The sequence below is a fragment of the Cebus imitator genome, unplaced genomic scaffold (genome assembly GCF_001604975.1).
Source record: "Cebus imitator isolate Cc_AM_T3 unplaced genomic scaffold, Cebus_imitator-1.0 Scaffold342, whole genome shotgun sequence".
Taxonomy (NCBI): domain Eukaryota; kingdom Metazoa; phylum Chordata; class Mammalia; order Primates; family Cebidae; genus Cebus; species Cebus imitator.
In genome coordinates, this window is record NW_016107657.1 from 1,347,539 (window position 1) to 1,371,072 (window position 23,534).

Sequence of the window (23,534 nt, forward strand, 5' to 3'; positions counted from 1 at the left end):
ACCTGCATCAACCCCCGAACGCCGCAACTCAGACTGTTTGAACATGTCTGTGACCAGAGACTCACACCTTGTGGGACAACCCTGAGGCTGTGAGGGAGGCCTCAGGAGTAGAGGGCAGCACAGGCCTGCCGGGCTGTCCCTGGTCCCCTCCTTCTTGGCTCTTGGCCATGCCGAAGCTTACCAGGAGGGTCAATCTGAGGCAGGCTTTGCACAGAGCACCCCTGCCTCACCCCCACCCCTTTACAAAACAGGTCCTGCTTCAGTGTCTGAAAATAAAGTTGGTACCATTGCTGCTGGCCCTGAAAGCCGACCGACCCACTTTCAGAGGGTGTGAGACCACTGGTGCAACTGTCAAAAAAGTGGGAGTGGGGAATTACCTGTGGAATGCCTGTGATGTGGCACAGCTGTCTGCCGGCGTGGCGGCCTTTGATTCTTCAATATTTAAGCCACACACAAAGGCACAGAAGGGCACACACTCGAGAAAGAGACAGAGGACACAAATATGCTACCTAAGGGTAGCTGAAATCTTATTCTCTTCCCCCTTATGAATCTCACAGAATTGGAAACCATGTCAGTAGCTGGAATAAACATGCAGAGTTAGCAACGCTGCATGAACAAGCTCCTCTGGACCACACCCGAAGACAGCTTTCTTGACTCAGTGTCCTCATGGAAGCATCAGGGTGTGATCTGAGCTGAAGGCAAATGTGGCATGTGTGGGGGTGGGGGCGGCTGCTGTTCCAGCCAGCTTGCTCTTTGGTAATCCCTGACCATCTCTACCAGACTGTGTTGGGGCAGACTCTTCCAGGTCCTACCAATATTATCTGGCCCTTCTCCTTCACTACAGAAGCACAGATGTGCTCACGGCAGACATGTGCAGAGTCTTTCGCAATATACCCCCTTTTCCAGACTTCCTTGCAGCTAGGGTGGCCCTGTGACATAGTTCTGGCCAATGAGGCATACCTAGATGTCTCCTGGGGAGGGACCTCTTGGAAACTTTTGCATTCCAGATAGAAGGGAAAGAGGCAGCTGGAGCTGCTCTGCTTGATGACAGATGCAACGCCCTCCGACGGCGGGGAGGAAAGGGACTCCGATACCTCACGTGATTATGTTGCTGAAGCAACACCAGGCCCCAGATTCTGTGATGTGCAAAAAACCCAAAGTGTTATTTGTTGAGGCCATTGCAGCCAAATGAATCTCTAAGTCGAAGGGTGGCCACTTAGAAATTGCAATTCAGAGAGGTTGAGTGGCTTCCCAAAGGCACACAGTAAGGCTCCAGGCAGAGCTGTGGATGGAATCAGACTCTTCCTTCCATTTGGAAAAGGAATTCCAGCCTCTAGCCTGGAGTAATGGGCTCCAATGCAGAGACAGGCCAGCTGTGTGGCGATGCCCCCAGAACCACTGCTCTGCCCCACAGGGCCTCCCGGGTGTCTAGCAATCATGCCAGAGTCTCCTGCCAGAAGAGTCTGGTGTGTGGCGTTGAGGTGACAGGGATGGTTTCTGTCCTTGTGCAGCTCTGGCTTTCTACAGGGCTGGTGCCCTAGGATAAGGAGGGAGGAGCGTGGGCTCTGGAGCCAGATCTCTCCTTGGTTTTCTGGTCTGAGCAAGCCCCTTTGCCCATTTCCTCTTCTATACAATAGCACTAATAAGGCTAGTTTAAGACCTGGGTGATGTCTTAAGTAAAGGAGATGATATTTGTGAAGTGTCTGGCTCATAGCAAGTACACAGTGAATGGTAGCTGTCATCAGGGTTAGAGAGACAGGAGCCTTTGATCTGCTCTCTTGTTTGGGATGATGCTGCCAGGCTAGATCTGCAGTATATGTAGGTGGTCTCCTGCCCATAACCCCTCCTCTTCCCCACCTCAGTGACAGTGGGCTGACTTCCAACTGTCAGCACCGGCTCTTTCAGCTTGAGAGCTTCCTCTGACTGTGGAGCCCACTTTGCCCACCCATGCAGCAAGCCAGAAAAGCTAGAAAGCAGAAGGCCTCAGGGCACATCCTCAGCCACAGCCTGGTGGAAACTGGTGCACGAATACCCCAGCTCTCTGGCCCCTTGGGTGGGATGACTCCAAGGAGTGTAATTGATATTGGCTCTAGAGTGCCAGTGGGACTCAGCACCCCCTGCAATGGAAGCTGGCCTGCCTGATAAGGCACCCCTTATTGATTTCCTCTCTTCCTTGTCTCCACTATTGACCCAAGTTCCTGGGGTCACCCCCACAAAGAAACTACTTGTGCTCAAATGCTTTTCTAGAGCCTGCTTCTGGAGGTGCTCCAACTAAGACAATATCCTTTAAAGCCTAACATTAGGCCAGTGGTGGTTGAACTTCTTGTGCCCACGAATCTCCCAGGTATCTTATTAAAGGCTGGTGGGTGCAGTCTGAATGACGTGGCTCAGGTGATCTGTAGTAAGCTCAAGACTCTGCATTTCTAACAGACCCCAGTGATGCAGATGTGATGTCCACACTTTAGGCAGGGTTTAGACTTCCGGTGCTGTTGACCTGCAGAGGCTCAGGCAAGGGGGAGATCAGTGTGGGTTAGAGCTGCCTAGGGGAGACTCATAGAGGAAAGGAGTTTGGGGCTAGGTCCTGATGCCCTGGGAGGATTCTGGTGGGTAAGCTGGGAGGAGACAGGGCCTTTCTAGGGAGAGGGAAGCTGGGGACTTCCTGGGGCCTAAAGCCATGCCCAGCACGTGCAGGATTTCAGAGCAACTGATCTGCATGGAGTTGATTGGAGCCCACAGGCTGTAAGGGGCTAGAGGTTCTGAAGCACAGCATGTGAGAAAAGCCTCCTCCATCTCCAGACACATTTCCCCTGTTCTCATCCTCAACTCCAGCAGGAAAATTCAGACTATCTCGGCTCCCCAAGCCATTCTCCTCTTACTCATTTCCCAAGTTCCTTTCCCTTTACGCACACAACCAACTTCTGTCCTCCCTGCTCCATGGAGTCCTTTCTGCTCATCCCAGCTCTTTCTGAAATATAACAGGACATGTAGTCCAAACTGCATACTTGAGCCATTCTATATTTCTATTATCCACTTAATTGTTTCATATGTGAATTAGGCATCACAGGACTTTATTGTGGCAAAGGACTCTGAAGGTCATCCCCACTCACATCATTGTTTTGTCATTAGTAACATAACTTGGATGATTTGTAGCAATCCACAGCATATAAAGGACTTACACATGTGATTTTCATGATGGCAATTAGGGAACTCAGACCTGGAAAGGTTGGGTGGCTGCCCCAAGTCATCCAGCTGGTCGGTGTCCTCTGGACAGGCTGACGGTATTCTGAAGGGTAGAGCAGCACATTAGGCATCATTTTGCCTCTTCTGTGCTGGGCACAGGGTTGGGTACACTAGGCACACCATTAAACACACTGTGACCCTTCAGCCACCAGAAGAGGATGCCACCCGCATGGTGCCCCCTGCTGGGCATTGGGAACATACCACAAATGCCTTTGATTAAAAAAACAGGCGCTTGAACCACAGTAAATTTCGGGGCTCTGGAGAGACCTCATCTCCCCTGAACTCCAGCCCTTTACTCTTTACAACAGCTGTTTTCATGAGGAATTAAAGAATAAAGAATACTGCTTTTTTCTATCATCACCCAGGCTTGCCCATTTTTGATGGCACATGGCAGCCCACAGTTCCGGATCCCTGCAGGTCAGCAACAAAGACATGTGTCCTTCTGCTCGCCCACACACATGTGCCCCAGCAGAAACCCTCCAATCCTAAAACACATCCATCCTGGAGCAGGAGCTCACAGACATTCTGTTTCTCAGCCTCGATTTCTGGCGAAAGGTCAACAAACCCTTTGCAGCCTCACACAGACTCACGCAGGCACAGCCCCCGCGGCAGCCTCACATTCCCACTCCGGTGGACACACACCTCGCTCCACATACGCCCACACTCACACCTGTGCCGGCAGCTACTGCCCAGGCCAAAGCACCTTCCACACAGCACTTCCCTCCTACACCCATGATCAGAGAGTAAGGCCTTCTCCTCTTTCCACATGTATCCCCGCAGGGTGAGCTAGGCTGAAGACTTTCTGGAGGGGCATGGAGGTGATATGGCTAAAATAGGAGCTGCCAGAATGATCCGTTTGTGCCTCTGGAAATGCCAAGGCCAGCGAGGTCACTCAGCAGAGCAGGAGCTGCCTCCCTCCCACCCATCCTTGCTCTGGGCCACTTCCAGACACAGGCGCAGAAACAAGAAAGCAGGTACAGGCTGGTAATCCAAATTGGGAACTCTGGAGTTAACAGAGCAGCCTGGGTCCCAAGGGCAGTGCTGGTGCTTGGATGGGGGCGGATTGGAAAGCTCCCCGAGCAGGGCAGAGAGTGTTCAGAGGAAGTGATGTTGGATTTGGGCCTCCAGGGATGAATGGAAACTCTCCAGGCAGAGGGAGTGACAGGGAAAGAGAGGAGCTTGCAGGAAGGCAATGTGCATCTGGAGGGTTTGTGGCCACGAGGGCATCTGCCCTGACTGAATCTTGTGGGTGACGGAAGCCTGGGCAGTTTGCGGGTGGTGGGATCTTCATCTTACAATGACATCCTTGGCCAGCCTCTGAAGAATGCATCCGAGCAGAGGGCCTGGAAGCAGAAGGCCACCATGGCAGCATGGGCTCTCTCCTCCAGGGCACGTTGGCTTAACCCACCATCTCTCTCATCTGAACTCCTGGGCACTTCCCATCACTACCATTTTTGGGGCCCCTAAAGATATTTTCTGGATCATGAGCTGTCTTCACACTTGCCTCCCAAACCAGATTATAAACTCCTTCTGCAACAGGCCGTGTCTTACTTATTTTTGTCCAATGCCAGACACCCTGCCTCCCACAACTAAACTCCACAGGGGGCAGGCTATCTGTAAACTCTGCCACTGATGACTTGGGTGATGGCAACCGTGATCCAAGCCACACTGGGGCAGTGCGAAGATTGCAAAACGCCTGTCTGGTGCCCTTAGGATGAGACCTGAGCAGAGGGCATGGGTGGAGGTGCCATCAGAATCTAGCTCCAGTCCTGGGGGGGCAGGCAGTCTGGCTGTTCTGCACTGGGGAGAGACATATCTGACCCATGCTTTATTACACTTGTCACCAATGGCGTCGGGTAGTGGAGAGCAGGAGACACTATCATCCTCGCTCTCCCCCTTTCTTCTCATCTCCCTGTCGTCTTAAGTAATGTGAGTAATGCTTAGCTCATTATTCTTAGAAATATAAAGAATGTCAGAGCTGGAAGGGGCTTGAGAGGCAATGTGGCCCACCATCTCCTTCGTGGGCTAGATGGTGTTTGCAGGGAGGGGCTGAGCTTGTTGCTCTGCCCAGGCCACATGGCTTGTTGGTGGCTGGCTGGACCTGGCCCAGGTTCCCTCTGTTCATTATCTCATGTGCCCTCTTGTTTATTTCCTTCAAGTCAAGTCTGATGACTGTGGGCACAGAGGTTCTCTGGTTCTTTCAGATAAACTGAGCAGTCTAGGAGGGAAGACTGTGGGCACAGCCCCAAAGAGAAGGAGGACTTGAGATGTCTCTGTGGGGAGGAAATTGAAAAGATTTTGTCTGAACAAAGTAGGACATGGGGCTGGGCCAAGGGCTAATGTGGAAGAGAAGAGGCAAGTTTCAAAGGTGCCACAGATGTAGCCCCTGTGCCCGTCTGTCCCTCAGTATCTGGATTTAAAGCACTTTGGACTTCCCTCTTGGAACCTTGGTATTCCATTCTGTATAACGGGCCCAGGTTGGTCCTGTGGGGAAGGTGCTGTTGGGCTGGAAAGCCTGGCTGGGGCACATGCCTGCCAAGCCTGTTTGCTGTTGGGGTAGGGACTTTTCTGAAGGTATGGGCTGGAGAAACGCCCACATGAGTGGATCTTGAGCCCTGGGTTCTGGCCTCAGCTCTATTATGAGCAAAGTCCCCACTCACCTAACCCAGGAGAGAGCTGAGCTGGAGTTGGTGCTGAAACTGCTAAGCCCTTGGGTCAAGTCTGCGCTGCAGACATCAGTGCATGTGAATGGCATGTGACAAATGATCCTTAATGCCTGGAGGTGGGCTCTGCTCCCTCCTCCTGCCCATACTCCCTATCCTGTGCTCACACTGTTGGAGCCTTTGCCTCTTCACAAGTCCTCCCTCTTGTAACACTCTAAGGACCTTTGGGGTCATTTCCTGAATGAATGAGAACCAACGAGTAAGAGAGGAATGCTCTGCCCCAGGACCTCACTGTCCTGCCTTCTACCTGCCCTAGACCCAGGATGGGATTTACCTTGGCAGTGTTGACACTTGGGGCCAGATCATGTTTTGCTCTAGGACTGTCCTATGCACTCTTGGACATTCAGCAGTAGCCCTGGGCTCTACCCACTAGATGCCTGCCAGTAGCACCTCCAGACAATGTCAGATATCCCCTGCAGGGCAAAATTGAGAACCACTTCCCTAAAGGGACGGACGAATACTTCTTTTCAGAGAATATGAGAAAGAGGAAAGATACATTATCCATTCTTCCAAGAGAGAAAGAAAAAAGCATGAATCCAGGTGAGATTCAGAGGAAAGGCTGGGGGACCCCTGTGACTCAGACACTACTATAGGCCTTTATCCTCCCTGCTGTGGAAGAGCCACGGGGCAGTCCCTTTCTCAGTGGTATGGGTTGAATTGTGTTCCCCTCACAGATGCTGAATTCCTAACCCCAGGACCTGTGAAGGTGACCTTCTTTGAAATAGGGTCTTTGCAGATGATCAAGTTAAGCTGAGATCATTAGGGCAGGCCCTAACCCAATATGACTGCTGTCTTCATAAAAAGGAGAAGTTTGGCTCCAGATAATGTACACTGGGAAGATGATGCAAAGACACAGAGGGAACACTGTCTACAACCAAGGAATGCCTGAGGCTCGTAGAAGTGAGGAGAGAGGCCTGGAACCGATTCTCCCTCACAGCCCTCTGAAAGAACCAACTCCGCCAACACCTTGATTTGGGACTGCCAGCCTCCAGAACTGTGAGACAATACATTTCCGTTGTTTACGCCACCCAATTTGTGGTACTTTGTTGCAGCAGTCCCATGCTAGTACATTCAACAAGAGGAAGGACAACAGGACTGGGGAACTGGAGGAGTGTGTGGGTCTGGCTGAGATGATCTCTGCAGAGACACAGAAGGTGGCAGGGGCTGGGAGGGAGGATGTAGGTGCTGATGGGACCCAGACTCACTGTTCAGAGACAAAAACCAACACAGCCTACAGGAAAGACAAGTGGAAATACATCCCATTTCTAAAATGAAATGCTTTGATTGCACCAATCACTAGAAGTTGTAAAACTACCCTGAAGAATTAACAGCCTCCATACATGCTAACTACAGCCATCATAAATTCGTCTTTAGTTTCTGTTATCATATCACTGTCTCTGGGGACCCCTGTCTTGTCATCATTTGCCCTTTATAATTTATTCATCTTGTTCTTGCCTGCATCCTTTCTACTTATCATTCATCTTTACAGTTGTACATAAAATTAGATGGATCCTTCAATGGCAGGACTGTCAGGGAGGGAGATGAGTCTTACCAGGGGAGCCCCTGTATGGTGATGGAGGCCCCAACAGAGCCTGCTATGGGTGTCAGGTAGAGGTGGGGTGGGCCAAAGCCAAAAGAGGGAGGGTGGGAGGGAAGGAAGAGGAGAGGAGGGAGAAAGGAGAGACGAGTGAGAAGGATAAAAGAAGAAAGTGTTGGTGAGAAAGACTAGAGGAAACTGTGCAGAGGGAGAGAAGAGAGGAGAAAACGGGCACAAAGAGAAGAGAGGAAAAGAAAAAGAGAAAAAAGGAGGAGAAAATGGGATTAAGAAAGAAGCGAGAGGAAGGGACAGAAAAAGGAGAGACACTGAGAGAGCGGTGCTAGAAATCCAACTGAACTCTTTTAAAAAGAACTTTTCCACTTCAGCATCTTTCCTGGTAAACTCGAAGAAGGTCACATTGAATTTCCATGGAAGTGACCCATCCTGAGTCACGGTGACCTGTGTCAGGAGGTGTGATGGCGGGACTCTGCATGTCTGCCAGGCTGACATGAGGGGAGGGAAGGGGGAGACAGCAGGGAGGAGTGTATTAGTTTGCTTTGTATTCTAGGGTTGTTGGAGTAAGGACACAAAAGCCAATCTTTAACTAGTGAGTTGGAACTTTAATGTTTACCAAGCAGATACAGCTCCCTCTAACCCCACTCTCCCCACCCCTATCCTCGGCCAGCTCTAATTCCCACTGCTTCCTGGCCTCCTACTGACGGACCCAGCTCTTTCCCTGCCAGCCCCGGTGAGAAGCCCTTTCTGCTACGAGAAGAGCAAGTGCCAGCCACCGCTTGTCATAGCACCTGGTCTTCTCTTATCTGAGCACCTGAGCCCTGAGACCCTGTATTCCCAACATTGGAAACAGATGAGCTCTTCCTGGAAGACAATTCCCCGCAAAGTCCCAATGGCTGGAGGAGCTGTGACAAAATATCACAGTTTGATTTTAAGAAACAGACTTCTTTCTAGAGGCCTCCTGTGCACACTCGGGACCCAGGTGGTTCTCAGAGTGGGGTGTCCCGTGTCACCCAGCTGCCCTGTGTCACCCAGCTCCTGGACTGTCATGTGTGCCTCTACTCTGGGCCATTTCTCAGACCAGTGCTCCCATCTGACTAATTTTACTCCCAACTCTATTCCCACTCTGCCTGTGTCCTGAACAAAATCTTTGAGTCACTCCTGCACTCCATGGTCATCCTGGTCCTCTCTAAATTCCTAAAGCAACTGGTGGTGCTGGCAGAGGTAGGTATCTTGAGCTTTGGTAGCAGACTCAGTGTTGGTCCTGGCTTGGCCACTTATCAACTTTGTGACCTTGGGCAAACTTCAATCTCCTCCTCTGTGGGGGGTAATCATGACATCTTCCTCATAGGGTGGTTGTGAAGATAAAATGAGGCAAGGTAGGTAAAGTACTTAAAAATATTGTGATGATTAAACAACTGTCCACACTACCTATTTTATAACAACATGTGCTGTCTTGTATTGTTGACTACGTAGATATTTTTGTGTGCATGGCTTCTATCCCCAACTTGGTGGGCAACTCTAAGCAGGGAGGTGGATGTGTTTTTCTTATCTCTGTATCTTACAGAATGCCTGGCACACAGGAAATACTTGCTGATGAGTTGAGAAACTGCCTCGTGTTGACTGTCCCCTGTGAATAGTGAAACAAATTTTGTGAATAGAGGGACATGGGCAAGAGAAGAACAGGAAAGAGTGAGATCAAGAGTATGAGGGAGAGAGAGGCAGAGAGTTTAGAAAAAGGGAGGCACTCTGCCTGGATTCTGGCAGAAGGCAGTGCTCAAAAGGACCCAGATGAAGCTTCATTGTTTAGTAAATCTAATTCTACTGAAAACATGCCAAACTCAAAAATAATAATCCATTTGTGACACTGGTCCAGGGATGACTCCATCAGCCATCAGAGAGCTCTGCTTAGGCTGGTTCCCAGGGATACTGGGAATCACTTACCACTGATGTGTAAGAACAACCACTGTGGTGTGGTTTCTGAGCTTCCACTGATCCCAAGAGAAAGATCAGCTCCCCTTTTCAGGCCCCCTGTGAAGACATGTGCTAAGGGTGCCTCTAGTTCTGCCTCTGTCATTTTGTTATTGTCACTCATGGTGGTGGTGGTGGAATGTGTGTATGACAGCAATGGGATTATTTTTCTTGCTGGCAACACCATGCAAGCTCCGTAATTCGCTAGAAACAGCATAGGCTGCCTGTACTATCTCTTCCCCTCTTTCTTTCCTCAGCGAGAAAGTGGAGGGATGATTTAAATGGATTGATTTTAATGGATTTTGAAGTCTGAAAAAGTACCTAAATTGCTGAGGTTACCAGTTTTCCAGGTTCTTTTTTTTTTTTCAATTTCATTCTCCTTAGTTAGACATAGATTGTGCTTGCTGGGGCACCCAGTGTGGTCACCCCAGACAAGAAGAGGTCCCCCTCCGCCTCTCACCCAAACAGGCAGCCATGAACACAGCCTCAGCCGGCAGGGGCACCTATTATTTGATTGGGTGAGAGCATTTGGCTTGGTCCCATCCCTGCATTTGCTAGTGGCACACTTTCTCTGATCTCAAAAGAGAGAACCAATCAACAATAATAACATCAGGTCTGCTTTCTGGAATCAAAATGACTCTACTTTAAAGAATAGTTTTACTTGGTCATTTTATGTTTCATTCATCTGCATGTAGGTTTGTGTGAAGACAGTGTGCTCTCGGAACTTTGAGCTGCAATCAAGTCTTTTTTTCCTGCCCCTCCCTCCAGTGGGCTGGGGCCTGCCCGGAGAATTGTTTGATGAGGTTTTTGAGGCCATGAGTCTCCCTGTGAAGCCTTTGAAGAAGGAAAGGTGTTCAAGGGGACTCTAGGCTATGTTTCAGCTCTACTGTTGGCCTCTATCCTCCCCCCTCCCCATCCCAACATACATTCACGTTTCTTTTTGCCCTTTCCCTCAAACTTATTCAACTTGTCTTTCTGATTTCAGAAAAATGCCACTGAATCTCCCAGTATGAAGGATTAGCACAGATTATGGGGAACAGTGTTAATTATCGGTGGAAGGGGGGCTGGCGCGTCGCTCCAATGTGCTCCTGATTTCCCCTGGGCCTTTCTGCCTGGTAATAAGCCTTCTTTAATCTGGCAGGCCCCTTGGTGAAATCAGCACCACGGACAGTGATATTGATTGCTTCTGAGAAACCATCACAGCTGCTCAACCAAATTACCTTTGATATGTGACCTTTAATGTAATTACTGCAACATCAAAGTATTTCTATAAATTATTAAAGAACTAATACACTCCATCATTCAGATATTCTATTATATGTAAAATAAACAACCACAAGTTAATGTTAGATCCTCAACAATCCACACTTGCTGCTACTGAAATACTCTAGTTCCCAGCCTCTCCCCTTTCAAAATCCTAAACCTCCCCCACCTACCTTCTCTCTTTCTGTTTCTCCATCTGATTCCGGCTTTTAGCCATCATGAAACTCCCCAGCAATCTCTCTCAAGCTGATGAAGGGCCTCCCATAACAATGTGGTATTTTCTATTCCATTTGGGCGACTCTAAAATATCTATCACAATCTCCCCAAAACAAAGTACCATAAACACTTTATTAATCAGCACAAACCTTTCTCAGAAGCCTTTGATTATCTTACAATATGGCTTTATGCTTCACACATAACATGGAGCGATGTGGAGCATATTTCTGCCATCTTACAGAGGGCACCCAGAAAGTAATTACTATAATATATGTGCATGTAGCCGCGCCACTGAAAAAACAACTGGGGAATGGCCACCCTGCCAGAGCTGGGCTTCACACAAAATCTGTGCGATGCTTGATTTCCATATATTTGCATCTGTGGGTATGTTATTAAGATGACTCAGCCCCGTGCTTTGCAATCACAAATACCAAAATACAATACAGAGGCTGTCTTAATGGAAGCAAGGCCCTGTGTAACTCAGCACTCCCCAGTCCTAAACGAGTAAAGAAAGATCTTTGATGCAAAGGAAGGCTGCCCCCGCCCGGGGTTGCATTTTCTCTTCGTCTACCTGGTTAACCTTTCCCGCTGTGGGGCAGAAATGGAAACGTGTGTTTACATACGGTTGGTTTGGTAAGAATGTAAACATGCATGTGTAAGCATGGGTGTGCATACTTATAAAACACACGTGCTTCCCTGCAGGGTCCATTGTATAAGCGTCAACACTGTATATTTAGAAATTCTTTAAATTATGCCCACAAACACACATCTTTCCATTTATCTTTAGATACTCAGCAGCCGTATATCTCTCCTCCCTCACCACCGCCCCATCTCTCTGAACCCACAGGAGAGACTGCGCAGACCCTTGACCCAAAGAACACTTCTTATTTTATGGTGATGAACTAGCCTCGATAATAGCCATGGCTGATATCACACCCAGTTAGGGGGGCCATAAATAATTCTCTTCTCCCCCGCACAGAAGCTATAAACCAGGGCTGAGGCGCGATAGTTTATCAAAGACGAGGGCTGGCTCCTTAAATAAACCGCGGTGATCTCACTCGCGGCGCCCCCTCCCACGCCGGCCCCCCCAGAGCGGCTCGCGTCGACTCGATGGGCGGACTGGATCGCGCACGCGGCCCGCGGGCCCGGCGGAGGCAGCTCCCCGCTCCCGGGACCCGGGACGCGCCGCTCCCCCCGCCCCAGGCTGCCCGCGCAGGAACAGCGCCGGGGCTCCACCTTCACGGCCACGGCCAAGTGGGGCCCCCGCCCCGGATCCCGTCGGGCCTGGACGGCCGAGAGCCCGGAGGCTCGGGGGGTGCGCAGGGGGACGTGCGGGCTCACAAGCGCCCTGCCGCCCTCTCCCCGCGCGCCGCGCCGCCGCCCGGCCTCCCGAAGTCGCCCCCTGTCGGCGCGTCGGCCGCTCGCGCCGCGGCGGGCGCCACTTACCCCGGGCAGAGTCTTCTGCTCGTGCAGCGCGCTCTGGGCCTTCAGCGCTGACTCACGCTCGCAGTAGGTGAGGAAGGCGCAGCCTGGGGAGGGAAGCAAGCGCCGAGAAGGGTCAGTGGGGCGCCCCCGGGCCCGCCGACGCGCCCTGCCGCCCGCCCTCCAGGCTCCCGCCCCTCCCTGCGCTCGGTCCCTCTCCCCACCTCTCTTTCTCTCCCGTGCACTCTTCTCGGAGCTTCTCTGCCTCTCGGCGTTCCCGGCTGTCTGCCTCTCGTCCCTCCCTTTGCTTTTCTATTTTGCTTCCTCCGCGGAGTCTCCCCACCCTGCATCTTCCCCCACCACAGCCCCCTTTCCCCACGGGTCTCTCTTTACCCGGTGCCCTGGTGCCTCAGACCTCTCTGCCCTCTGTTTCCCCCCTACACTTCCTAGAAGGGGCAGCTTCCACCCCTCACCCCCAGAACCTCTGGCCGCACTTGACCGTGGACTCTCATTCTGGCCAGTAGGAGTGCTGGGCATTATTCCATCAGGAATGGTGGAGGGCTCCTCTAGGCCTTCCAAATAAAGGCTCAGTCTGTAAGGAGGACCTCAGGCCAGTCCCTCCTAATAAAATAAGCACCCCCTCTGTCCCCAATGTCCCAATCTCTGTTGTCTGATTTGCAGTGACAGGTGGTCTTCACACCCCTTCCCATCAGAGGGCTTCTAGGGCATATCGAGGCCACCGAGGCACAGCACTCGACCACTCTTGCCCGGCCTTTAATTCCCTGGGTGACCCTAACAAATCATATCCTCTTTCTGGCCTCAGTCTCCCCACCTGTGAACTGAGAAGGCCCAGTCTAGCGGTGATTCTAAATGGGCCACACCCCACCCACTGGCCAGGGATTCTGGATTTGACAGAGCAATATACGCAAGGGGTGACTTTTCAGTGCTGTCCTTTAGGTGTGCTGACAAGTCCAAGAGAATGGGGATGGGGGAGTCTTTCTGGGAGTTCCCTCAAGCTGCCCAGTACGTCCCGTGTCAGGCCTTCTTCCTCTGCCTACAGATGTGGCTGAAGGTGGATTGGGAGGCTTGCAAGGCTCAAAACCATGGGGAAAGCACAAATGCTCAATATGTCGAAAGCAGCCTTGAATGTCCTGGGGAACAGTGACCTCAGACCTTTTCAAGCCACCCATGGCCCCAGAGAAGGCGCACTGTGGAATGGCCACCTCTCTTGTTCTTCTCTCTCACAAAACCTTACCCAAGACCACATCCCCAACAACCTGTGCTCCCCTCTGCACCCCTCTGCCCCCCATTCCTCTGCTCTCACTGCCTCCTCAGGGGGTATGCCCCTTCTCCCCATGTTCACTTCTCCCAAACCCACTGATCTTTCAAGAATCTGATCAAGTTCTACCTCCTCCAGGCAGCCCTCCTTGGCTGGTCTAGTCCACCCCCAGCCAATCTCCACAGCCAGCCATTTGGTCATTGCCATAGCCATTTATTTCCTGAGTGCTCGCTCTGTGCCAGGCTCTGTGCCAGACCTCGTGGCCCAGGCCCTCCTCTCATGAAGCCCACAGGCTGCTGGTGCCAGTCTGGTACCTATGCCAGCCCTTGTCACCAGGCTTGCTCTAGCCTCTTGTTGCCAGGCACAGAATGCTCCCGGTGTCCTCTGCAGCTCTGACTCCTCCACCATCCATCCTGCACCCAGCGAAAACCGCTTTCTTCCCCTTCCAGTGTAGAAATTCCTCCTGCCTCCCTTCCCCTCCTGGCTTCAGAGAGGAGGTGGTAAGGGAATGTATTTGTGAAAGGAACAGAGATGAAAGAAGGAAGCAGGGAGAAAAGCCTGGGAGACAGAAACTCTCAGCTCCCAGTGCCCCCTCGGCTTTCCCCACCTCCAACTCCTGCCCCAGGCTTGGAGGAGCTTCCAAGGAGCCTCTCTCCCACTCTGTCTCATTCCTCCCCTCCCCCAGACCCCAGATCACCCTCCCTCCCTCCCTCCTCCATCCTCCTCCCTCCTGGTCACTGGCAGACGGTTATTGATGGAGACACCCGGGGACTGAAATGAATAGCGGTCAGAGGCCCCCGTGACGTCCTCCCTCGTGCTGCCGCCTGCTTCTCCCGGGGGCGTCTTTCCTCCCGTCCCCTTTTTGGCCTTGTCCTCTGCCTGCAACCAGGAGGCAGCCACTGCCTCTGCTGCACGGAGGCAAGCCAGCTTGGGACAAGGTCAGGGGCAAGTTTGGAGAGGGAGGAGGATGTGGGGAGGGAGGAAGAGGAGGAGGAGTAGGAGGAGGAAATGACCATATTGTTTCCATGGCCCAATATAACTAGGAAGGGATTCTAGAGGGAAAAGAATCTGTTGCTTTTGTCCAGCTTCCAGGGGTTTCTGCCACAGTTTTTGAGAGAGCTCACAACTTTATTGTGAATCAGAATCTTTCAGGATCCCCCAGACCCTGGGTGACTTCCCTGCTGCCGTATCCACCCCCTGAATTTATCTCCTTCCAGTCTTTCCCTGGTCCCTCTCACTGCCCCCCTCACTACTTCTCAGCCCATGAGGCACTCTCTGCCTTAGGGTCTTTGCACTGGTTTTTCTTCTGCCCAGAATGGCCCCTGCCCCATCCCTGCTATCAGCATGGTGTGCTCTTTTCCTTCCCTCAGGTTTCTGCTCAAATGAGACCTCATCAGAGACACCTCCCTTGATCACCCCATTGCCCCCACATAGACCCTAACCCCTCGTGTTTCCTGTTTGCCACCCATCACTCCCTGACAGAGTCACGTATATTTGCTCATTGATGGGCAGGCTCCCCATGCTCAGATGAGGTCAGGAGCCTGGTTTTGTTCTGTTTCTGCTTGCTTCCCAGTGCCCAGCATATGGGTGGAGTCTAATATGTATTCCTTGAAAGCACTGAATGCCAGAACACCTCAGCTAATTTGGTGGGGGCAGCAGGCACAGAAATGGTGCTCAGAGGCTGCTGAGAGCTGTCCAAGGTGTGTGAACACTGAGGCACGCTGGACTTCCATAGTGGTGATAGGACCAGAGGTTGCCGGAGGGTTGATCAGGTCCTTGATGGGAGGGTTTTCGCCCCCAGAGCTCCCAGGAGCCTGTTGAATCTGAGAGTGTGCACTCTCACCACGATTCCCCCTTCACCCCAAAGTGGATCCCAGAAAAGTGGATCCCAGAAAAGGCTGATATACCACTGCACCCAGTGAAAACCCCTTTCCTCCCCTTCCAATGTGGAAATTCCTCCTGCCTCCCTTCCCTTTCTGGTTTCAGTGAGGAGGTGGAAAGGGAAGATATTTGCAAAGGGAGATGAAAGAAGGAAGCAGGGAGAGGAAACCAGGAGAGCCCCTTCCCAGCCAGGGCCCACTCCCATTTCCTCACATGTAAAATGGGAACAGGAGTGGCCCTCAGAAGCTTGTGGGGGGACCTACTTGCCAGTGAGTATGAACAGCCTCTGCAGACTTCCCTAAGTGCAGGCTGCAGTGTCAATAGCAGTTCACTCTGGGGAAGCAGGAGCTAGAGAGGTGCCGAAGCCCCTTCCTTCTCTCCCTCTGCACCTCTATGAGGTGGGAGCAGCCGGACTTGGAGGCTGACTGGGGCAGTCCCACCCCAGGCTCTTCCCAGTCTATCTCCAGCCCTTCTGATGTAGCTGCTGACACGCCAGCATGGCAGATTAGTCCGCTCTTAAGGCTCTTTGAGAAAGGCAAATGTGGATAAGCAGTTATTACCGCTGACTCTGGGGTTCGAAGGAAGGGACCAGTCTGCTCCCTGGCTGAGGGCAGAGCCTTGGGGGAATGGTGACTGTGGGGAGGGGCTGCAGGAAGAGAGTTTACAATCACAGGGTGCTGTGGACAGGCCTGGGGTGGTGGCTGAGGTGGGGCTCAGGGGGTGAGGGAAGAAAGGGTGCCCAAGCCTCAGCCATTGGACACTCACTGCTTTCTCCTGGGGAGGGAATGGGGGTGGCACATGCAGAACCCCTAGCTAGAATAGCTGGCCTTGCTTCTTGTGGCTTGTTTCCACATCTCACAGGGGTTGAGGAGGGGAATGTGGGCTGTGAGGCTGTCCAGCTGAAACGGGAGGAGGTGGGGGGTGTCAGCCTTGCTCCAGCAGCCACTAATCTGCCAAACTCATTCTCCTGTGATGTACTGAGGTGTTCCCAGAGACATCCCTGGTGGAGCCCTTTGGGAGCTCACAGTCGAGGTGGGAAATGGTATTCTCTCAGGGAGCAGCTGCCAACCAACACAAGACAGTGTGGGAGAGAGGCTAGCACCAGGCTCTGGACATCAAGTCTTGAGAAGGTCTATGGAGGGTGCCTCATCCTTCCTGGGGATGCGGCCAGTGGCACAGAAATCCCCCCACCAAGTCCTGATCCTCCGGTCCACACATACTCATTTTCACAGAGGAGTCAGCAAGGATCCAATGTGGCTGCTTGGAATAGCAAAAAAAAAAAAAAAAAAAAAAAAAAAAAAAAAAAAAAATTAAAAGCCACCTAAATGCCCCTAGGAAATGTTTTCATTTTTAAACTGTGAATACTCAACAGCAGTTAAAAAACAAAAAGATCCTCAATGTACCCGCACGGAATGCCACATGGTCAGATAGGAAAAGCAAGTTGAGAAATAATAGATGCCATGTATATACAACGGAGACAGAATCAAGTCACCCATTATGTACTCATATCTGTATTTACACATGAAAGACAAAGTCTGGAGCATGGGGTAGGGAGTGGGGGGTATGTTTCCTATGACTTTCACTTTTTTTGTTTTGTTTGACACATTTAGACCCAGAATGTATTCATGTATCACTTGCATAATTAACTATAAAGGGAAAAAAATCTTTGCTAAAAGAGGAGGATGGAATGAACAGGAGGTGGGTGAGAATGGGTGAGGCCGACAGGATGCAGGGCCCACAGCCTATGTCGAGGAGACAAAGATCATTGCACATCTGCCGCTTGGCAAAGACTTCATGAGGGAAATTATCCTTGGTGGGGTGGCTGTGGCCCTGCCTCAAAGCTTCCTCGGAGCCAGCGCTGGCTGCTGCGGTGCTGGGAGTTGACACAGATGCTCTCGACTCGGCAAGCTGGATATGTACATGGTTCTGGGTCTTTGACCTTGAGTTCTAGGGATTGGTGTTTGGGGGATGGAATCCATGATGGTTCAGAAACCTCCCCATCTTCTCCCTCCCATTCTCAGAGGGACCTCCCATCTGTGCGATTCTGATGGCACCTGAGGTGAGGAGCCACTCGAGTGACCCAGGGGCTCTCTGGGTGTGTCAGGACCTCACTCGGAGCTGCCCCCTTTCCTGTCCCAGTGTCTGAGATGGTTCTCCCAGCACCAGCTCATTACTGGGTCTACCACCCTATCCCACCTTTTCCTGAGTCATGAGATCAAGCAGGATAGAACTGCAGCCTGTTCTGGAGCAGAGGCAGCTTTGGAAATCATCCAAGGTGGGGTGGGGTCAGAGAGGTGACAGAACTGTGGGGTGAGAAGTCACAGCACAGTGCTGCCCTCAGCAGCTGACCCCTGAGCTGCCTACAACACCCTCTCCTCACCCGAGAGGGTCCCTGTGCCCATCTCCTCTGGCCAGCACAGACCTGCCTGTCCTCTAATACTTGAGATTCTATCGCATAGGCTGAACACTTCGGCCTGCACGCATGTTTTCCTATTCAGCCATATCACCTTCTCCCACTTACCATTCTTATTTACTTTCCCTTCCATTTACCAGCTTGATGTCTTGTCTCTGAATAGACTTTCAATTCGGTGAGAGAGGGGACAGCCTCTTCCATGTCTATAGTGCTAAATGTAGAACCCAGCTCCTCATTCAGGTGTCTGTGAGCTGGAGGCCAAGAGGGACTATGGGGAGGGAGGAAAGAAACCCAAGATTGGGGCACTGAAGGGAGATTGGGAAACGCTGGCAGAGTGAGGAGGGAAGGGAGAAGGAGCATGCGGCAGGAGAGGTGCACTGGGCCAGGGAGAGGCAGGCAGTGTGGACAGCCAGAGGGTGCTGTTGGGCTAGGGTGCACGCAGAGATGGCAGAAGCCCCTCTCCAGCAGGGGCAGCCTGCAGACCATGGTGCAAGGAGTGCTGCTGTGCCCAAGAAGGTGGGCAGTGCCCTCTACCATGTGGGGGGAAAACAGTGCAGCAGAATTAATTACATGAGATGGCAGTAATTTACAAAGCCCCCATGTGCCAGGATAAAAGGTCCTTGTCACTATGAAGTGAAGGAAGTACAATTTCCTGCCCAACTCTGAACAGCGCCGAAGCCTGGGGCGTAATCATCAAGGAAGGGAAGGTTCACGATGCGATGCTCTCCCTCCTCCCACCCAGCTGGGCCTTGCCTCCCTACTAATTGAATTACAGAATTAGCCAGAGGAAGGTGGCCCGAGAATAGGAAGGTCTGGACTTTAATAAAACATCAGATCCTTTAGGCCTTGGACTTGGCTGGCCTGGAGGAAGTGGGAGAAAGCTGGGGGGTGGGGAATGGGAAGGGGGCAGGAGGCCCACTAGCCAGACCTCAGGCCCAAGGAAGAGGCTCCCTGACCAGTGTGATCTTCCTAGGGGGGTCCAGGAGGACCCCTATGCCCCAAATCTCCACTCATCCACCTGCCATGGTACCTGAAATCACAGCCTCGGAGCACCATTCCTTAGTGATCGTCACCCCCAGCTGTACTGAGAATCACCTGGAGGATTTAAAAAACAGATGCAAGCCACTGCAGAGAAGTTACAGTAGCATCTCTAGGAGTGGACAGCGAGAGGGAGGGAGGGAAAGTCCGCCAGCTTCCCTGGGAAGAGGGTTACTGGTGTTCTGAGGTCACATCTGCTTGCCCATCCAGCCTCTGTCTTCCGTGGTCTGGATGGGCAAAGGCAATCTTCCCAGGACCTTTTGAAGCAGATGTTCTGCTGCCACATGAGAAAGAGGCAGCTACAGAGCAGCTCTTCATTTACATGTTCTTCCTCTGCAAACATCCTCCCACCTCGAGTGCTCGGCCAGAGTCAACACAGTCTTTAAGACCCACCTCTTAGGACCTCCTCCGAGGTGAAGCCCTGAGCCTCTACTTCGGCCACTGTGGCCTCACCTTATATGGATTGGCGTGTGGCCTCTACCCATGGTCTGCCTCAAGGGTGAGCCTCATTTTCTCTCCTCAACCGTGAACAACTTGAGGCTGGGCCCTTGGGGCTCATCAGGACTGAGTCCCAGGCAGGAGGAAGACCCCATGGGGCTGTGCCACTCTCTCTGCCCTTCTCTGTGTCCAGCTACAGGTTGACCATCCTGCCGTCTTCCCAGGACCTTTCCTGGCCATTCTTGTTTCCCTAGTTCTTTCCACCTGGATCTTCTTCCCTCTCTCTTCCCACTCCTTGAGTACTCCCTGCTGGTATTCCAACAATTCCTGCAGTTGTCTTCTCTCCATGTGACACAGTGATTCCCCACCCACAGAATAGATCTCTGACTTCCTCTTGCTTCTCCACACCCATGGGGTAAACCCAAGCCTGAGAACATCATCCTTTCCTCTGCTGTCCTCCCCCATGCCTCACTTATTTGGAGCCCACATAACTTTCTAGGAGTATCTAAGTTTTCCTTCCTCCAGGAAGCCTTCCCTGACTACATCAGCTCCAACATCTCTCATAGCCCTAAGCGATGGTCCTTCTCATTTTCCAGTTAGAATCATATTCGTCTTTGTCTCCTTGCATTTGTGTGTGTTCACCCAGTATGTAAATGCTCTATTATAGGAGTAGCTCACCCCAGGGCCACCTTTCCACCAGTGACAGACAGCACAGCATGCAGAGATTGCTGAGCTCCACTCTGCCTCTGGCTGGTGAGAATGAGCACAGTGGCGGCAGGGAGAAGTGGCTTGCTGCAGGGATGCGGGTGTGGGGGAGGTGGGCCATAAGGTCTAGGGAAGTCAGCACATCGCTCAGACCCCTGGTGGCAGCAGCCATCCGTCTTCCTCAGAGGAGGCAGCCTGGGGTGGGGGTGCTGGGGACTGCAGAGGTTGGGGAGGGGGAAGATGGATGGTCCCCTAAGCCAATGCATCAGGGGCTGCAGCCTGCTCTCCTCTTTAGGGGTTCCCCAAGTGCTGAAATCTCCCCCTGGCCATGCATTCTTCTTGCAGGCTCCGTACTGCCCTCCAGAGTCTCCTCTCTTTAAATCAGAAACTCCAGAGAAGAACGCGGCACATTCTAGAGGGCAAATGAGTTTTGTTGAGTTAAACTCCGCTGTGTGGTATGAGAAAATAAATGGCTCACTGTGACTCTTTCTGCCCTTTGTACCCACAAGACAGAGATGTGCACAGAGCTGGGGTGGTCCAGATCTTCCTCAAGCCAGACTTGAATCTCCCAGGAAAGGGACCACTCTTCTCTTTCTCTTCTTGTTGAGTGCAGGGCAGCATGTTCAGACCAAGGGACCTAACTGGCGCTGGATAAGGAGGGGCAGACCTCAGAGCGGGTTAAAAGACCAGCCAGTGGGTCCTTTGCCAAGTGTCCCTCCCTACCAGTTGGCTTGTTTATGTCCTAAACGCTTGGGAATTACATGTCTGGTGTCAGCTGCACCATCTTTATAGCACTGTGAAAAAAGACCAAAAGTGGACATGACATATTAATGGCCTGCCCCCCTTTTCAGTGAGGAGCTCCTCCACCTCAGGCCAGGGCTGATGGGCCCATGAGCACAGGGAAGTAGGGACTGGCCCAGGGCAGGTGTCAGCCTTTCCAACGTGGGCCTGCAGAAGTTAAGTCTGCTCAGCTGACCACATTTGTCGGGTTTCGTTCCTGCAGCCAGGGGCCTGCTCCTGTACCTCTTCTCTGGCCAGCAGCTTCCACTGGTCCTCAGGAGAGCATGAGGGTGCTCCCTGGTGTATATTTCTTTGGCAGAGGGCTGTGGCTTGCCAGGGCGCTGTCATGTGCACGATCTCACCATTCTTACACCTCAGCATAGGCTGGGGATGGGGGAGACATTATCAGCATCTGACAGCTCAGAAGCTTGAGACTGGGAGAGGCTCTGAGATGTGGCCACAGTAGGAGAGCAGAGACCCTGGCTCTCCTGGTGGCTATTTTTGGGCTCAGTTCCTGTTTTCCCTTACAGGAGCCCTAGGCAGTGTCTGAGGACCATGTGTGGATTGGTCATGCTCAGGGAGACACTAGAGTCCTTGGAAGGGAGAGGTCCTCCCTCCCCACCTCTCCATCCTGTGGCCTTCTCTTGGGATAAGGGACTCAAGAGCGACCTCGTTTTCTTCCTGCAGGGACCTAAGTAGAGTCAGCTGAGGTGGGGCCTGGCCTTCTTCTATCACAGACGCCCTCTCAAATGTCAAAGGCGGCACGCCTTGGGCTCCTCTGCAGAGGTCTCTAGCTGAGCATCAAGGTTGGATTTCAAATGCATTTGGGGCATTTGTACTCATAGGAGTGCCAGGATAAATTCTTTGCTAGAACCTGGAAACTGAACTATGTTCCTTTCTAATGAACCTGGTAGGGGAGTTTAGATCTTCCTGTTTGAATTCTCTTAGACCAGGGTGAGAAACCAGGCTAAACTCAGTGGGGATGGTCCACAGTGGAAGGGGCTCTTAGAGAGGTCTCCTTGGCAAGACCAAAACTATCACTAAATTGCATGACGTGTGTGACAGACAGGGCCTCCAGTGAAGCTAGGCATCATCACTAGTTTGAGAGGGAAACCACCTCCCTCCTCTCCAACAGCTTCTGAGCTTCTGCCTCACTCCTTCCACCCCTACCCGGATTCCCTCTCCCTCTTGACCTGTTTGGTCAGAACTTCAGAGCCTCACTAGCTGACCTCAGCTGCATGGCTCAGCCCCAGTCTGACACCCTGACCTCCTCAGCGCATAAGAATCATCTGAGGCTCCAGTGGCTAGTGTCATTTGCTGGGTTGTGTGTGCCTTTTATACTGCACAGCAAGCCCAGCAAATACTTGAGTGAGTGACAGAGAATTCCCCTGATGGAGCCCTCCGGGACTTCTGAAGTGGAGGTGGGGGTCATTTTTCATAGGGGGAGCTCCTTCCCCATGCAAAGGGAAGCTCGGAGGACTTTATTGTTGGGCTGACTCTAGAAGCCCCCATCCCTATCCCTAGGCCTGAAGCTCTCCCTGATATATCCACAGAGACAGCTCTCTGCCCTCATGATTGTGTGTGTGTGTGTGTGTGTGTGTGTGTGTGTGTGTGTGTTTGGGGGAGGGGGTGGGATGGACCTCTCTGACTCTTTTCTCCCATGAAAGGAGAATAGATCATACTAGCAAGGCAGTGGACCTGTGAGTCCCTCTGTGGCTTCTTAGGACAGACCCTCCCTTGGGGTCACACTGCTAAGCCATGCCTCCCTCCCCCAGCAGTGCATGGCCATATCATTGTGGGCCTTTGCTCACTCTCCTGGAGCCTCCACCAGATCCTCCAACCTTTTGAACCCCATTCAAGCTGCAGCTCCCCAGTGTAACTCACCCAGCTTCTCAGCCCTTGCGGGGTCTCCTTCGAATATGTATGATGCCCTCAAATGAATGTTTGGTTGAGCAGCTTTCTGCTGTTCTCATCTGTGAGAATCCTGTCCCTCAAGTAGACCACAGCTCCTAGGCTGGACCTCTTCTCTGGAGCCCCCCTACCAGGATGCGGTCTCATAAGAGTGGTTGGGTTGAGCTGAACAAAATTCAGGAGGGGAGGGTGTATCCACCCCTCTTCAATTGCGGGGTCTGGTCACATGGCAGCACTCAGGACTTGCCTGGTGATGTGAAATAATCTCACATCTCTCTTCTGGCTTCTTCCTAGCAGGCCCTAATTCACTTAAACAACAACAACAACAACAACAACAAAATTTTTTTTTAAAAAAGAAGCACATCAACCAAGAAATTCCAACCTCAGCATCCAAGACAGGCCATTTTGAAAAGACCAATAGCCAGGAGTCCCATACTGCAGGATTGATGTTTGGAAAATGTGATTTTCTTTTTAAAAGCAGAAAAACAATCTCACACTGTCCTGGCAGCCCACAGTCCAGCTCTCGATAGAGGGTGCCTTTCTTTCATGATCTTGGCCATTTAAGCCACTCTTCTGGCTGGGCTTTGGGCTGCACCCAACATCAATACGATAAGTTCAATCACAGGCATTTAGCAATATTTCCCCTGAAGGCTGTGGCGAAGAGGGAGTCAGCAACTGTAACCGGGATGCCAGCCTCAGTGA

At 52.0% G+C, this 23,534-nt stretch overlaps 1 protein-coding gene across 36 annotated transcripts in view; it reads right to left on the minus strand.

Moving 5' to 3' along the window:
- Positions 1 to 23,534, minus strand: part of CELF4 (CUGBP Elav-like family member 4) — a 321,627-nt gene that overhangs the window by 230,826 nt on the left and 67,267 nt on the right. For all 36 annotated transcript variants that reach the window (XR_001818322.2, XM_037730394.1, XM_037730395.1 and 33 more), the window contains exon 2: positions 12,412 to 12,494. Coding sequence is in view for 35 of the 36 variants with exons in the window: in XM_037730394.1 (XP_037586322.1) it covers positions 12,412 to 12,494 (83 nt within the window). In the remaining variant the exon portion in view is untranslated. The remainder of the gene's footprint in view (positions 1 to 12,411; positions 12,495 to 23,534) is intronic.